General features: G+C 40.8%; 1 protein-coding gene across 20 annotated transcripts in view; it reads right to left on the bottom strand.

The window, feature by feature from the left end:
* ablim1a (actin binding LIM protein 1a) overlaps positions 1–16919 on the bottom strand; it is a 47741-nt gene that overhangs the window by 6303 nt on the left and 24519 nt on the right. For 12 of the 20 annotated variants that reach the window (XR_008604371.1, XR_008604366.1, XR_008604363.1 and 9 more), the window contains exons 3-17: positions 15085–15268; positions 13651–13760; positions 10279–10405; positions 10069–10162; positions 8236–8323; positions 6700–6764; positions 6282–6326; positions 5530–5607; positions 5183–5341; positions 4906–4950; positions 4235–4270; positions 3978–4107; positions 2711–2830; positions 1946–2050; positions 1528–1575 (exon numbers count right to left, since the gene is read on the bottom strand). Coding sequence is in view for 2 of the 20 variants with exons in the window: in XM_055018576.1 (XP_054874551.1) it covers positions 1528–1575; positions 1946–2050; positions 2711–2830; positions 3978–4107; positions 4235–4270; positions 4906–4950; positions 5183–5341; positions 5530–5607; positions 6282–6326; positions 6700–6764; positions 8236–8323; positions 10069–10162; positions 10279–10405; positions 13651–13760; positions 15085–15268 (1434 nt within the window). In the remaining 18 variants the exon portion in view is untranslated. The remainder of the gene's footprint in view (positions 1–1527; positions 1576–1945; positions 2051–2710; positions 2831–3977; positions 4108–4234; positions 4271–4905; positions 4951–5182; positions 5342–5529; positions 5608–6281; positions 6327–6699; positions 6765–8235; positions 8324–10068; positions 10163–10278; positions 10406–13650; positions 13761–15084; positions 15269–16919) is intronic. The other 8 variants (XR_008604373.1, XM_035950439.2, XR_008604372.1 and 5 more) reach the window with 6 other exon arrangements.

Raw genomic sequence — 16919 nt, 5'->3', positions numbered from 1 at the left:
CAACATTCTTCATCTAACAGCTGAGTTCACTTGCTAGTGTCACCATTCCTCTTATTCGTCATCTGGCTGCCTTTAGCACAAATGACTCTTGGAAAATGTAGGGTCATTATCCTGTAATTGCCAAAACCTGGCAAATGTTCCATAGCCTCGCTTTGTAAAAAGGCCAACTCTAGTATTACCACTGTGACTTGTTAAGATGGACAGAGTGCAGTGTGAAACAAGCTACTGGTCAGACAGAAAAGGATTGGAGACAGACTTCAAACAGTGCTGGTACACTGACGCTGGGGGTGACTATGGTTAGATGAATATACAGTTTCAGCTGATTAACAGAAGATTTTTCAGAGCTGAGTTCAATAACACAACTACCTAGAATAGTGGTTCCTACCCTTGTTGGTCACTGCAAATATTTTCCAAATGCAAATATACAATAGAATACACCTGTTCACCCACAACATTAAAACCATCTGCCTAATATTATGTAGGTCTTCTGTGGTGTCTGACACATGTATTTTGGCAGCAGATCATTTGGGTCCTGTGGATAGTGGGATCGGACGTCTGTGGATCGGGCCTGTTCAATCCTTGATTGGATTGGGATCTGGAGAGTTTGAAGGTCGAGTCAACACTTTGGGATCTTTGTTGTGTTCTTCGAGCCTTTCTTGAGCAGATTTTGTGGAGTGGAGGGAGGCCTCTACTGTTACGGAGTGCTGGTGCCAAAGTAGCATTCACATTAATGCCAGCACCCCAAAGTTTCCCAGCAGAGCATTTCTTCATAGCACAATGATCAATGTCACTGACTTCACCTGTCAGTGGTTTTAATGTTGTGGATAATCAGTGTGTATAAAAGTAAATAATGTCACAAAATTATTTTTCATACAACTATGCAACCTACAAATGCACTACTGAACTAACAGTTTTTATTCATTATTTATAGCTACCTGTGCCTACCCACTAACACAAATCATCATTTATACACTACCGTTCAAAAGTTTGAGGTCATGCAGGTAATTTCATGTTTTCCATGAAAACTCACACATTCATTCATGTGCTAACATAACTGAACAAGAGTTTTCTAATCATCAATTAGCCTTTCAAAATGATTAGCCAACACACTGTAGCATTAGAACACAGGAGTGATGGTTGCTGGAAATGTTCCTCTGTACTCCTATGTAGATATTTCATTAAAAATCAGCCGTTTCCAGCTAGAATAGTCATTTACCACATTAACAATGTCTAGACTGTATTTCTGATTAATTTAATGTTATCTTCATTGAAAAAAATGCTTTTCTTTCAGAAATAAAGACATTTCTAAGTGACCCCAAACTTTTGAAAGGCAGTGTATATTTTTCAATTTAAAGCAACTCCACAATTTTTCCACGCACCAAATCACAAATGCAGTAGAACTCTTGGGATTTTAACACCCCTGGCTGGGAAACACTGGTCTACAATATTACCCCAAATTAATAATCAGACATTTTTTTACCTTTTCTAATTACAGCTAAACAGACTATGCTATAAGAAGAAAGGTACCGTGTTGTTTGTAGATGGGTGGTTTTCTGTAGATGTTGCTCCCCTGATCTGAAAACGATGAAATACAGAAACATTTTTTTTAGAGTACACAGTGCATGTTTATACAAATTAAACTTAAAATGACTCATAAGGATTAAATATAATGTTGCCCTTTTTCCTTTGATACATCTGTACAGTTGTGGAAGACGAGGGGAAAAAGCACAAGCTGATCCCAAATGGAGTATAATGATAGATAGATAGATAGATAGATAGATAGATAGATAGATAGATAGATAGATAGATAGATAGATAGATAGATAGATAGATAGATAGATAGATAGATAGATAGATAGATAGATAGATAGATAGATAGATAGATAGATAGAAAGAAAGAAAGAAAGAAGGGACGAGCAGTGACAGGGTGCGCTCCAGCTCCTACCTGGGAGGTGGAAATGTTTAGGGGTCTGAGAGAGAGGCGGGGTGACCGGCCGGCTGTCGGGCCTGAGCGGGAGGGGGGAGCTCCGGCCACTTGGCGGGTCAGTGCCTCCAGTAAGAAGAACCAAGAACAGAACATAAGCAGGGATACTAAGGGGGAACCACAGTCTGAACGGTGCAACACACAGGGACCAACGGCACCAGCTGAAGTCATTCTGAGCGAATGGGACACGTTCTGGTTGGGTTTGATAAATGCAGTTGATGAGGCTGAAGAGAAGCGGATCAAACTAGCAGAGTTTCAAACTGAGACGAAATGCTCAGGAGATGAGTCATGAAGTTGGGGTGTTGTGTAATATGAGCTCACAGTTAAGAAGTTAATACCCCTCAGCATGCAAAGGCAAACTTATATTAGAAAACTTTTTCTTTTTATCTCAGCCTTGCAGTTTACTCGACTCTGGAGACTCATTCTGACAATGTGAAAAAGTTATCCATCATCCAAGATCCAGGGAACTGTTAGTTTGGATATTGGATTTGGATTACTAATATCTATCAAGTGCATGCGAAATATGCATAAATGAAGTGCATGTTAGTGAAGAAGCAGTGGCTTGGCCAAGACTTAGGTTTGACCATTCAGGCTGGCAGAGAAATGTCGATGGATCCAAAATGAGAGAATGGGGCATTGACAAGAGGTGGCATCCAGGTGACGATGGAGAGATGATGTGTTGCTTTGAAGGAGGGGCAGCACATAAGAGTGGAGTGGGGCCCTTACCTTGGCTATGGGGGAGGAAGTGGTGTCTGAAAGGGGAGGTGGGGCGGGAGTCACTATTTCTGGAGCCCACACTGTTACTGCACAGGGAGGAGCAGAGCTTCTGCATGCCTGTCAGAGCCTCTGCGGGCAGGGAGGGAGCGGGACGGGGGGACAAAGCCCCAGGACCAAGCAGCAGAGGTGGGCAATATCGGGAGAAGATAGAAGGTGAGAAGGTGAGGGGCAAAAGAAAAAGGAAGATATACAAGAGTAAAATGTGCAAAAGAAGAAATTAAAGACACCCAAAGTAAGAGACAAGAAGTATTCAAGATGGACAGTAAGAAACAAGGAGGAGTATTAAGGCCAATTCATGCTTTCCATGTCTGTATTCACAAGGGTACACATGACATACACTTCATCATCTATCCAATTCCACAAGGGTTCACACTGCAATTGCGTCGACTGCTTTCAAAGCAAATGATGACTATAACGAGAGACTGCATGAGGAGATTCTCGACCATCCACTGCTTTATAATAAAATGTAAATCTCAAATCTAAATAAATAAGTCTAAAGTAAACAGATGAGACCCCAGACGATTGAATTTCTCTTCAGAGATAAATAAAGTTATTGTATTGCAATTTATTATTAGCAGAGTTGTAACTGAAATAGACTTGAGGGGTGCTTGGATTTTTATATGTTTTCAATGAACAATACTCAGACACAGTGAGAAAATTCTCCAGATATCTTGTGTTCTGTCCACCCACTGTGCTCAACACACCCTAGCAATATTCACTGGCACAGAGCTACAGCGTGATCAGTAAGTAACTGTTTCTTTCTGTGTTGGATATCAGGAGGCAATGTGACTGACTGTGGCTGTAGTATGATTATAAACCCAAGTGTGCGTCTGCTGTCCCGATTATCGACCCGTGTGCACAGACGATGAAAGCATGACTTGGCTCTTACACTTAAAATCAAACTTTTAATAATGAAAAAATAGTAAACTGAGGGGACATTATGTTGTTTGAGACACAAAATTGACTTTAAGGCTGCGCTTCTGCAAAAAGTACACAAAGAAAATATACAAGAAATAAACATATTAACCTAAAGCCAATTTTGGTTAAGTTTCCCTTTGAGGTGGTAAATCAGTCAGAGGAGGGGAGTGAGAGTCTTAAGGTGGAGGGTCAGTGAACTCTTTCACAGTGTCTTCACAGCTGTCATCTACCAGAACACCTCATAAAAAACATACATGTGCGCATACATACACACAGATTGGTCTTTCTAAGTACCCACCTGGCCTGTGAAAATGCTGTGGTGACCGTGACAAGGTGGGAGTGTAACCATGGCGATTATAAACTGGTGATCCTATGGAGCCCTGACTGGTGGATCTTTGAAGGATGCGTTCCCTCCTGTCGTAAGAGCCCTGAAATACACAAACACACACACACATACACACAGCTTAATGAACAAACTGCTTGGATAAATGAGAATACGCTGCACTGAATAAGAATTGTTACACAGTGGTGAATGAATCTGAAAATACTGCTCACCTCACTGGGTGGGGTTGGCGACATGTTTCTTGAGGACTAGAAAGAATCATACAAGTCTGAATCATAAATTTGCTTTTTTAGGAACATTTTCAAAAGCAAAACAAATAATCTAGGCAGACATGATGTAAATATCAGAATATCATAGTGTTAACTGGCTTTAAGGCAATAGATATTGTGTCTAGTTTTCAGCAACTATGTCTCATATGTTCCAAATGTTTCAGTTTTACAGCTCAAAATACTGCAAAGACTGTTAGTTCCACTGAAACGGTACAATTGCTGGTTTTAGGGCTGTTCTAAATGAGCTGTTTTGCTTTAAAAAAAAATCAAAACAATGAGCTGCTACTGTTCCCTGTTAGGAGTTAGGTAACACCCAGGTGGATTCTTACTTGCTTGTAAAGCTGGGAGCCTAACTAGTTGAGGAACGCCAGAAAAAATGGCTTCATACCCTAATAACTTTCATTTCACACCTCCAAGTTTATAACCATAAAACACAATAAAAATGAATATTCAGCATATGGGACCTTTAAGAGACATGATTCTGTGTCACTGCCAAAAATAGCCTGTCTGCTTATCTTCCCCAAATTGTTTCTACCGAGAAACATGGCCTACTCTCTTTACTTCGTGATTTAGGGCCATTTATCAGCATCAGCACACATGTTGGCGTATCTTACCTTGTCATCAGGCAAAGGGGAACGTTCCCTCCTGGCAGTGTGGAGCTGTGAGGAACACACACGTTCAGTGCTGTGAAAATCTTTTACTATACCGTTAAAAATATCACACAGTAAGTGAGCAGTTTTTTGTATTCATTTATCCCTCTTTCCTTTTTTTTCCCCAAATGAGGAAAAGTTCTTGCGGAGGAAAACAGGATAATTTGAGTACAATTGTATTCTCAATGTGTACAAAGACAATATGCATGCAGGAAAAGAAGCATGCGGCCTATGCGTTTACCTCTCCCACACTCTCTCGTCTCTCCTCTCTCTCATCCAGGGAGGTGGAGTACATGGGTTCATAGGTAATAAGATCAGGGCGCTCAATGTCATAAATGGCTTTGACTTTTGGAATGGCAGCTAGGTCTCTGTAATCAAGGATCTCATTGTCTACTTTTGCCTAGGGAGACAAATAGAGACAAAACATGCACACAAACACACACACAAGAGTAAAGGGAGATTACTATCACTATAACTGGTGTAATTGTTATAAAGGATAATAATTAAAAAGGGAAGGTAATTTCTTACAACAGAGAGGAGTCTTAACACAATCTATATAGAGCATCTATACTTGGAGACATTTCTTACATAGATCGTGTGACCCGGTGAGCCAGGTATGCTTGAACCAGGTCTGGAACAAATACTCTCGGATGACGACCTCGTAGGCTGTGAGAGGAAAACACACAAGCAGCTGTTAGTTCCAACGATATCTGTGAGGCAGTCAGCTTGCCATGATCCACAGCCCACTGCCATCTGCATGTCACCTAGTATTGTTACCCACAACACCCCCAACATTACACCATTTGTCCTTTATACTGTATGAACGATGAGAGGGAGCTGCAACCCCTGTATTTACGTTTCATGAATTACATGAAGTACTCTGAAATACTAACATGTCATCTCATGATTAGGTCATTCATTTGCAAATTTGCAAAGTGAATGAGTGCTTTAGTGCTGTGATTGAATGTTCTTAAGAACCTCATGCCTGTTTATGGTAAATGAAACTGTTTGAATGGCAGCAGCAGGTCTGAATGTGGCATAATTACATAAATGAGCTTTTTCATCTAATGGGTAAATGTTTTTTTTTTTTTTCTTTTTTTTAGAAAAGACAAATTAGTCATCTTGTTTGCGCCCTTAAATGTGTGTGCATCTTTGTCTCATGCACATCTGATATGAGCGTAGTTTAGGGTGTTAAAAGACAGGACTGGATGGCTCTGTATGACGCACAGAGAGGGCACTGCAGGCTGTCTCCAGAAGATGGCAGCATACAGTGCATCTGTCCTATGTACATGGTGGAACACAGGATGATGCCATCTCATAGCCAATAGCGAATACAGTACCTGCCTTTCTGTTTTTTGGAGGAATAAGAGGGACGGAGGCAATAGCTGTGGAGGAAGGGAGAGGGGGGTTCACAGGACATCACACAGGGGTAGTGCCTCGCCTGCCCGACTCACAGTTCACACATACATCAAGGTGAACATGTACACATGTAAATACGCACACGAACAAATATTTATATTCACACACACACATGCAAAGACACACACACCCAACACTGCCTAAATGGGAAAATTATTTAAACCACAGTAGGTTAAGGTTTAACAGTCCGAGGGAGCGATAACAGCTCATGTTGAATCCCTTGTCAGTTAAATATTCCAATTTTTTATCTTTTTCTGTAAATTATTGTCCTCAACAGAAAGGTGCATTCAGTCGAGACAAATTCAAGGACAAAGGAGTCAGTGACGCCCAAATTCCTACCCGCTCCCTGTGTCTCTCCTCTGTTCTAGTGGTGTTCTTGCAGCCGGGATGCCACACTGTTGATCCTATACAGCAAGACAGAGAGAGAACATATTTAAAACAACAGCTTATATATATATATATATATATATATATATATATATATATATATATATATATACACCTATCAGCCACAACATTATGACCACTGACAGGTGAAGTGAATAACATGGATCATCTTGTTATAATGCAATGTTCTGTTAGGAAACCTTGAGTCCTGACATTCATATGGATGCTTGACATGTACCACCCACCTAAACATTGCAGGTCAAGCAACCCCCCCACCTCCCATGGCAACAGCTTTCCTTGATGCCAGTTGCCACCCTCAAATGCACCCCGACACATTGCAAAAACTGCTCAGGAGTGGCCCGGGGATCATGACAGAGCTAAGGTGTTCACCCAGGTTCCACACTCCCCAGATTCAAATCTTATTGAGAATCTGTGGGATGTGCCAGGATAAGCCAGCTCTAGGTAGGTCCCACCCTGTAACCCACAGGACCCACAGAATTCACTGCCACCATCCCGGTGTCACAGGACATCCCCAGAGGTCCTGAGTCCATGCCTCACTGGGGCAGATGAGTTTTAGCAGCATAAAGGGGACCAATGCAATATTAGCTGCCCAGTAAAGGTCAATATCTAAAATTAAATGTATTTTCAGTTCAGACGATAGGCTGAATTTAAATAATTAAAAAACCTAAAAACAACAATCAGACCTAACATTAAAACCACTGAAGGGTGAAGTGAATAACACTGATTATCTGGTTACAATGCTCTTCATATGGATGTTATTTTGACACGTACCACTTACCTAAACATTGTCACAGACCAAAAACCGCTCAGTAATGACTCAAGGAACACAAGAAAGAACCCAAGGCCTCCAAACTCCCCCTGATCCCAATGCACTCAAGCATTACTATGATACACCTGAACAAGCCTGATGCATGGAGGCCCCACTGCACAACCCACATGACCCAAAAGATGTAGAAGGAGTAAAGTGTTGCACAGCTTTCTCCAAAGTCATCAGCACCAAATGGAGGAATTGTATTAATCTACTTCATAGCTTTTGAGATGTATAGAAGGAGAATTAAAGCTGTTATTTTGTTTTTTTTTGTGGCCCATCACCCTATTAAGACACCTGGCTTATATCTTCACTTCATTTTCATTGCAACACAACCAGGTGGACTTTGTTTTCAGTACAGCAGGGAAAAAAGTTTCAGTTCAGCGAGGCACATAATATTTCATACCAGATGCATTAAGAATTTTCTTTAATTTGTCACCTCCCTATTCATAATCACAGGCTCGCTGAAGTAGTTATATAACACCCTATTTTAAACCTAACATTAGTGGGTTTTTAAAGATTTCCACACCCCTAAGCTTTACTCAGCCCAAAGAGTAACATGCAGTCCTTCAGTTTCAGTTAAAAAATAACTCAAAGAGCAGAAAAAAAACCCCAAAAATGCACATTTTCCATGAGACAGCAGCAGTAAGTCTGCTCACCTTGCAGATACATCTCTTCTCCTTCTGTGAACATCTGATTGCACCTGCTGCATCTCGCGCAGCTGGGGTGGTAGTGCTTATCTCCTGCCTGGACAACACAGAGCACAAAACAAACTTGACATCGCAGCAAAATGAAGATCAATGAAGCGACAGACACCGAGCTGTGACGTCCAGGAAATGAACCTCCACCTGCTCTGAGCTGCATTTCTTTCCTCTACCACCCTGTTAGTGCAAGGGATAGTTTCATCAGATCCGCTGTACTGAAGTCATTGACCAACAGTGGGGGAATATTTTCACTTTAAAAGACCTTAGAGGATCTTGCTCAGTAGTTCATGGGGTTAAGTGAGGATGTGTGGCAAAATATGCAAGTGAGAAATCATCTAATGTATTCCAGTCGTACATCTTGCTATACAAAAATGGAAAGATCGCTTTTAATGAATATGACCACCATGACAGTCAACCTGTCTTCAAGATATCAAATATCCGGGTGTTCCATTTTGTGATAACCTGCATAATGTAATGCAATAAAACGATCTGGCAGCTGGAGCACCTGAGTTTCCGTCTACACTGATGTGGCTCTTTGCATGCAGAGCGCTCCATTATAAAGCCTCTGCAGCTTTGACCACGGCTGATAAATAGCCAAATTATATTTTGCCTGCTGTATAACAACCCTCAGTAACATTTCAACCAGCGAGTGGCCACTCAAAGATGTGAATCCACCGAGAAATATTTGCATTTCACTGTATCGAAAAGTTGTCACAGAATGACTATAGCAGACACTTCAGAGCAGTCCTGCCTAATATTCTCCCAAATCCCAATCTCCCTCTCAGGTATAATGAAGGTATTTATGCTATAGTGCATGGGTAGTGTGCCGTCTCCATCTCTAAGAGCTGCATTAATTACCCCTACATTAATAAGCCATGCACAGAGCACTCCCAGAGTATCACAAAGTATGCAAACCACCGATGGCTGCACAGTGTTTGACCTGGGTCTTGGGCCAGTGATTAGACTATCAGACAGGCTGGTACGGCTTTGGCCCCACTGATCCATTGGCAGCAGATCCGGGATGAGACGCAGCAGCCTTTTCCTATTGTAATAAAGGCCTGCCTTAGTGTTGGATTACTGTAAGCCTGGTTGGCTGGCTAGTAGTTGACATTTTCATACCATTAAATGACACATAACTCAGTGTCTGATTGGATCTCTGCCTGCAGAACAGGCAGAACAGTGAGCAGAGAGAGCGTCAAGGACAGGAGTGTTGGTAGCGTTTTACATAAACTCTCGCTTATTAACACTTTAACACAGTTTCATAACAGCAGCACGACATACAGTATTAATGAATAACAATCACTTCAAAAATGTCAGACCACATCAGGTTTTTTATGTAATATTTACATGATTTGCGGCTTTTGTGAGCTGCATGTGTATTTAGGCAGAGTTGGACAGACCTGAAAATCTGCTAAGAATTAATCTGTTAGTTAAATACAGTCATGTCAAGAGTCTATTTGGCTCATTGCTGAGGAGATTACACCACAGATTATCAAAGTACATTTCACAATTCGGCTCCATGCAACATCCTGCAGATGCAGATGTTACAATCAAGCAGCAAAGAAAGTTTCTTAACTATGCTTCTTTGTTTCTATGTAAAATATTTAAAACCATAAAATGCATTAACTTTCATTTGAAACTTACCTTAAGCAGGTTCACATGAAACTCAAGTGCAAGACTGTTTAACATTCTGCCTGCAGAGGCACATTATAAATTCCACATCAGCTAGCTGGCCACACAGGGAGCCAATCAGCAGTAGGTGATTGCAGAATGTGGTATGTGTCTTACCTCTAGCACCTTCCCTGTGATGAACTGATGACACGCCTCACACTGAACTCCAAAATGGATCTGGTAGTCCTTCTCACAGTAGGGGGCGCCATCCCTGTGAAGACAGAGGACACATTCAAACACTGTAGACTCCACAGTGACAGATTTTACAGTGTGTGAACTTCACGCCGGCCTGCCTGACTGTAATTACAGCAGATATGAGCTGCTTACTTGCTGATGTACTCCCCGGTCAGCACTTTGCTGCAGGCCTTACACTTGAAGCAGCCCAGGTGCCACTGTCTGTCCAAGGCAAGAAGAGCCTGTCCGTTCTTAATGTCTCGGCCACATCCGGCACAGTCTATGGAAGCAAAATGAGCATGATTTGAAGACACACAAAAAAAGTGTTTTTATAAGAAAACTACAAGAACAGTGCAAGGACAATGTGGAGACAGAATTAATGGTGGTTTAAAGGGTTGTTTCCAGTCAAAACACAGCACTGACACTCCACTGTGAGCCCATTGTGTGAGATAAAGAGACAAATTATTGCATGCATAGTGCGATATCTTGTCACTTCTGACCCAAAACACTAGATGGTGATAGAGGGTAACCAGCACTGTTCTGACAGCTGCCTCTTTCAATCATCTTGCCATGACTCTAAAAGCTCCATCCATATCCAAGTAGGATCCCGAGGCCTTAAAAGTGCAAGAGGTTGGTTTCTGAATCTTCTTGTCATCTTGTCTTTAATGAATAGAGGGTGCAGGCAACACAGCGCCCGCTGCAACCACAGGGGATGATAACTACGTAAGGCATAACAAGGTTGCGATGATGACGTGAGTAGAATCAGCATGCCTTATTTATAGGTGACCTTGTCTAAAAGCTCTTCAAACGCCAACAGAGACACCAGTGGGGGATGAGAGAGGGAGAGAGAGGACGACCAGGAAGAGGAAGCAATGGGGAGAGAAACATGGAGGATGAGAGGGGCTGGAAGAGGAGGGGTTCGAGGAGAGGAAATGCATGGCCATGCATTATTTAGCAGGGCCTGTCTTCGTGTTATTCACAAAGGGATGAGGCTGGTTGAACATGAGGCTGGTTGAACACGAGACTGTGCTTTCAGAGAAAAGACAAGTAGAGGATCTCCCTGCTTCATCATTCAAGCATCACTGTGCTGTAGGGGAGCTCCTGAATTGTTATGTGAAAAGGAACCAGCTAAACAGCTTCAAGCCCTCAACATTCGTCTTTCCCTGTTCAATTTCACTCAAATTAACAGTTTGATGAGAAGATCGATTCCACTTTCATCTCTGTTTGTTCAATATGAAGCTATAGCCTGCTGGAGGAAACAGGCTCTGCTCAAAGTTACCAGTTCAAGCCCATCAGTACCTCCACTGCTCACTAGTTAACAATCTGCATCTCGTTCAGAGCTGCAATTACTTTTCATTTCCATTGTCAATTACCCTGTTCATTATGTTCTCAAAGAATTGATTAGTTATTTGAAGAAAAGTGCCAATCAGTGTTTCCTAAAGCCCAAAATGATGTCTTCAAGCCAAAGATATTCAGTTTGCTATCATATAGGAATAAACAAACCAGAGAGAATCAGAGAATTTAAACTATTTAAAAAAAAATACTAAAACGGAATAGTTAATTATCAAAACGGTTGGTGATTCATTGAATAGTTGACAACTAAATGATTCAGACTAATCATTGCAGGTCAAATTTTAAAATATAGAAGTGTGAAAACCAGTGTTGGAAAGTAACTAAGTACATATGAGTACAATTCTGAGGTACTTTCATTGACAACTGACAATACTCTCTACTCCCCTATATTTATTTAGAGCTTTAGTTACTTTTAAGATGAAGATTTTACACAATGAATAATATAGCATGCTTTTAAAATACAACACATTGTTAATGATTAATCAGGTGGTTTCCAAACTGTTGCTTCTGACATCTTACAAACAGCAGCATGTAGTCGGGCTCACACTTTAGACATCTACGAGTTGTTGACAGCTCCACCAGATAGTGATTTTTCCCCATAAATTTCCCCCAATGAATATTCAAATGATCTAGCATCTCACCAAAAATCAAAGAGCTGATAATAAAAACTTGGAAACAGATTTATGTATCAGAGCTTTGTTTTTTCTTCTTTTGTTGACATTAATCATCTCACAACTCTTCACATTATCTGCTGTTATGTTTATAAAACTTTATATAAAGTAGTTCAAACATGCAGCAGCTACAACAGGAACATGCTGTTGAAACGATAATACGTCACTATTAAAAATCTAATAATGTCACATATAATAATATATTAGACAAAGACAACAAACCAGTACTTTTACTTTAATACTGTAGTTATATTTGCTGGTAATACTTATGTAGTTTTACCCATTTAGTGTTTTTCATACTACATAAATACATAGGAATACAGAGGAACATATCCAGCAACCATCACTCCTGTGTTCTGATTCTAAATTGTGTTAGCTAATCATGTTTAAAGGCTAATTGATGATTAGAAAACCTTTGTGCAGTTATGTTAGCACATGAATAAAAGTGTGAGCTTTCATGGAAAACGTGAAATTTCCATGGGTGACCCCAAATTTTTGAATGGTAGTACATCTTTTTGTTTCTACCAGTGGTAAAAGGAATATTCAGATCTTTTACTGAAGTATAGGGTATTTTTTTATTCCTTAGAACACAGGAGTGATGGTTGCTGGAAAAGTTCCTCTGTACCCCTATGTAGATATTCCATTAAAAATCAGCCGTTTTCAGCTAGAATAGTCATTTACCACATTAACAATGTCTAGACTGTATTTCTGATTAACCCTCCTTATTTTTCACTTAAAAAAATAAGGACATTTCTAAGTGACCCCAAACTTTTTAACAGTAGTGTATGGCTTTGCTAAGTTAAGCTAGCTAGCTGCTTGCTATAGCTTCATAACAAATACTGTTATGATGTCAATCTTCTCAGCTAGCTCTCAGCAAGACAGCAAATTGTATTTGGTAAAACATCTAATTACTTGATTACACACCATTAATACTGAACGAATTTTCAAGGCTACAACAGTTTTTTAGCTGCACTGTTTCACAAAATGGAACAATTGTAGATCTATCATTTGCATAAATGTGTATTAATTTAATAAACTTACACAAATTAATTTTTCACTGATTTTTGCTTCTGTGGGTTTGAACAATGTTTGGTTGCACAGCAAGGCTTTGTAATAAATGACCCACCGACAGGCTGCTTTTGAGAAAAGGCTACAAATTCCATATTTATTATCGTTTTTCACATCTTGAACTGATTTTTGGTCGGCATTTAATTACATTTATGCAAATATTGTGTGGGCAAGATGACTGATGCGGACCTGAAAATTATTCCTCGCAGCTAAAATGACTGGTCAACGGCTACATTAAATGTCATGAATGACTCATAGCAACAAGCTAAATATGTAACACTTTGTGTTTTTATAAAACTTTTAAATACCTGGATATAATTTCAGTTCTACTCCAAACTTTGCAGTCTTGAGTGGAAGCTAAAATAGCATCTTGTAAAAGTGAATTCCTCCCTGTGCGTGAGATGTGTTGGTTTATTAGACAATGGCTACTTACTGCTGGAGCCCAGGATGTCCTTTGGTCCTGGAGACATGGGCTCAACACAGTACTGACACAGACAGTCCTTCCCGTTAAAGGTCACCCTGTCCCCGGCAGGGAACGGTCGTCTGGAAGAGGAGGAGGGGGCGACATCAACAACCAGCCAACAAGACATGAGCTGTAGCCCCATGGTCAGTGCATGAGTTTATTAGCTGTGGCTCGCAGGTTTCCTGATGGGGCCGAAGATGACAGGGCCCGATGATGTGGATGTGTGTCAACGCTGTTTGCCTGAGGAGCTCTATTTAGTCAGATGATGTAGACATGACACACAGCATGCTACTGTAAACTGTCTACTGAAATTCCTGCCGTCACAACATTCTGGGCATAATTTCCTCATTACTGTTTAGGAAAATCTGTTTTTTCAACCTGGAAAAGGCTCATTGAGAAGAGGAATCTATTTTACAAAAATATCCTCCCCAAGGCAGCACAAGTTCATAGGTTACAGTATAAAACCATTTAAATAGGGTTTATATAAAGGTTGAAAGTGTATTACAGCATCATAAAATCGCAAAAATATATAGCGCCGGTGTGCGTCAGTCATAACATGTGAATCTGAATGTGTCAGCCTCCCAGTCACGTAAAGTTGCTTTGAATGCATTTAGTGAGATCAGCTCTTTAAGATTCAGGCAATGTTGCAACTGATTCCAAGCAAAGAGTGCAGCGGACTTAAATGCCTTCATCCCCAATTCAATACGAGCTGTGGGAACAGAGAGGAGGAATAAATCCTGGGAGTGAAGACAGCAGTTTCTCATACCTTTTGGGCTGATATAGATCTGCATATATGAAAGAATCAGACCAGGACTAGCTGTATAAAGAGGAACATGCCAATGATTGAGCCTACTGGTGGACAATCCAGCTTCACAAGTAGAAGGTTTAAGGTCTGTAATAAACCTAATGGAGTGTATCCAGTATGTAAGTAAGCAATGGGAAGAGGCATCTATGTATTTGACTTCATCATATTCCAGCACAGGCAGACTCTTTTTGGTCTTACAAGATAAATAAGACTTCATTCTGAGACAGAAAACTTATTTCAACATTAGATTTTTTAAACCAGTTGGTTAATGGTAGAAAATATGATGGAAATAAGACTGAAATTCAAGAAAGCTTGCTGAAAATTTTGCCAGAAACATGTTTTAAGCACAAATTCAGTCAGGAAGACTGAGCTACTCTGATACTGTTTCCTTTCAAATTCTCATATTATGTTACCGTTGACCTCCAGCTATTTGCAGTCATCCCTGTTTTCTCTCTTTTAAGACCTACAGATAAAGTCACTGCTTGTTGTAGCTCATTGTCATTTGGCAATGTAATTACAGTGTTTCCACAACTCACAACAGTTGATCTGTGGTTTATAGTCTACAGTGAAAAAAGGCATGACAGGAGAGGCTGCCTTACTTGCAGATGGTGCAGACGAAGCAGGCCGGGTGGTAGGTCTTGCCCAGGGCAGTGACCACTTCTCCCTCAACAAAGTCCCCGCAGCCATTGCAGCGGGTGCCGTGCATTCGTTGGTAGTCCAGCGTGCACAGATATTCTCCATTCTTCATGAAGAAGCCCCCCTGGGCGAGGTCACAGCCACACACTGCACAGGACACACACATAGGCGCTCTGAGAGTCATGTCATTTAGTGCTCTGCCCATTTAACACATAAAGCATCCAACAATCTAGCCGCCCAGCTCCTCCATGCATCAGTGGCTTTGTTAAGAATTGCTAGTCTGTGTAATTCTAAGAGGCTCACTGAATGCATGACATGGATGCTGACTGAAAAAAATCTGTGAAAAATGCATTCTGTTATGTACATTTCAGTAGGAAGTGTAACATAAAATCTTTTCAACAGCAGTGTTGCAAGTTGCACAAAAATAAATCCCATTAAGTTCTCCCTTTGAAGGAACTCTGCATTTAGAGCTCATGTCTATTAATCAGTACTACTACTGCAAGGTTTTTCCACTGTCACTTTAGAGGTTGACTGTTCAATGCAGCAACAATTCTGCAATTGTGTAGCCCAGGAAATAGCCTTGATCTGTTTTTGAAGATAACTGACTCAAAATACTTCATACTACACTGTCAGTCTCCAACAAGCTTCCTTCTATTCAAGTATAACCTTGTCATCAACACAAACATGAAAGACCGGCAAAGGCAGAAATGCTAATTAAGGAACAATTGAGAGTTTGGGATATTTTAATACTGGTGTGACACTGGAGTTGGGTTTTGCTGCTGAGCATTTGAATGAATGACTGTATTGGGGAAAAAATGGCATTCAAAATTGACTAAAGTAGCTCCATGATGTCAAGTAGAGACACTTAGGCCCTGATTATACTTACTTGCAAATGAACAGCCATGGACACAGAGTTGTTGTTAACCAGTGTTATTTTTCCATGTCTGGGAGCATCTACTAGGGTCCATGCAATGTAAATTTTGTCATCTGACCAAGTCTGAAAGAGTCCGCATAAACCCCTCTGTGGACGCTGCAGAGCAACATTGTTGAATAGAGTGCATGTCTAAGGAGCATCTGCAAGGGAGTCTAATCAAGGACTTGTTATACTACTTCTGCTCTGCTTGTAGGACTCGGCTCCATACACGCACAGTAGCTCATGTATGTGTTCAACACATGCACACTACTGCTACTTAAAAGCACTTGAGCATACATTTTGTGTTGCATGTCCACAGAGGAGTCCGTGCAGGCTTACTTTGGAAAAGTTTCCCAAGGAAACCCTTTGGACTCTTGCATACAGCCATGTAAAGTATAAAGTCTTGATCAGATGCACAAACGGACAGCTGCGCACATTACATATGTGTGGTATTTGCAGTTATACTACTTTCAAGTCCACTTAGACCCTCATGTAGGAATCAGTTCCATATATGCACACTAGATCGCTACCTCCATACTGTGTATATGCACACTACTGTACTTGTAGTGTGTTGACCATGTAGACAATCACGAATTTTGGGATGCCTGCAGTGGTAAGCACTGGGGTGTGTTATGGCAGATCCTCCATTTACATGAATACAAAAAGTATATAACCTTGATGATACTCCCTTGCAGATGTGTACATGGACAGCTGCAGACACCACAGCCCTATAGTTGCTGTTACTATACAATTTTCTAAATTGTTTGGAGGCTGCTTGGAGGACTCCGTTCCATACATGTGCACTATACTGACATTTACATATTCCACGTTTGCACACCACTGCTGAGTAAGCATATCCTTGTAGCGTAGCCACCACAGACGTGT

The sequence above is a fragment of the Amphiprion ocellaris genome, chromosome 16 (assembly GCF_022539595.1).
Source record: "Amphiprion ocellaris isolate individual 3 ecotype Okinawa chromosome 16, ASM2253959v1, whole genome shotgun sequence".
Taxonomy (NCBI): domain Eukaryota; kingdom Metazoa; phylum Chordata; class Actinopteri; family Pomacentridae; genus Amphiprion; species Amphiprion ocellaris.
Note: the sequence above shows the minus strand (reverse complement) of the source record. Positions and strands in the feature narration are given on the sequence as shown.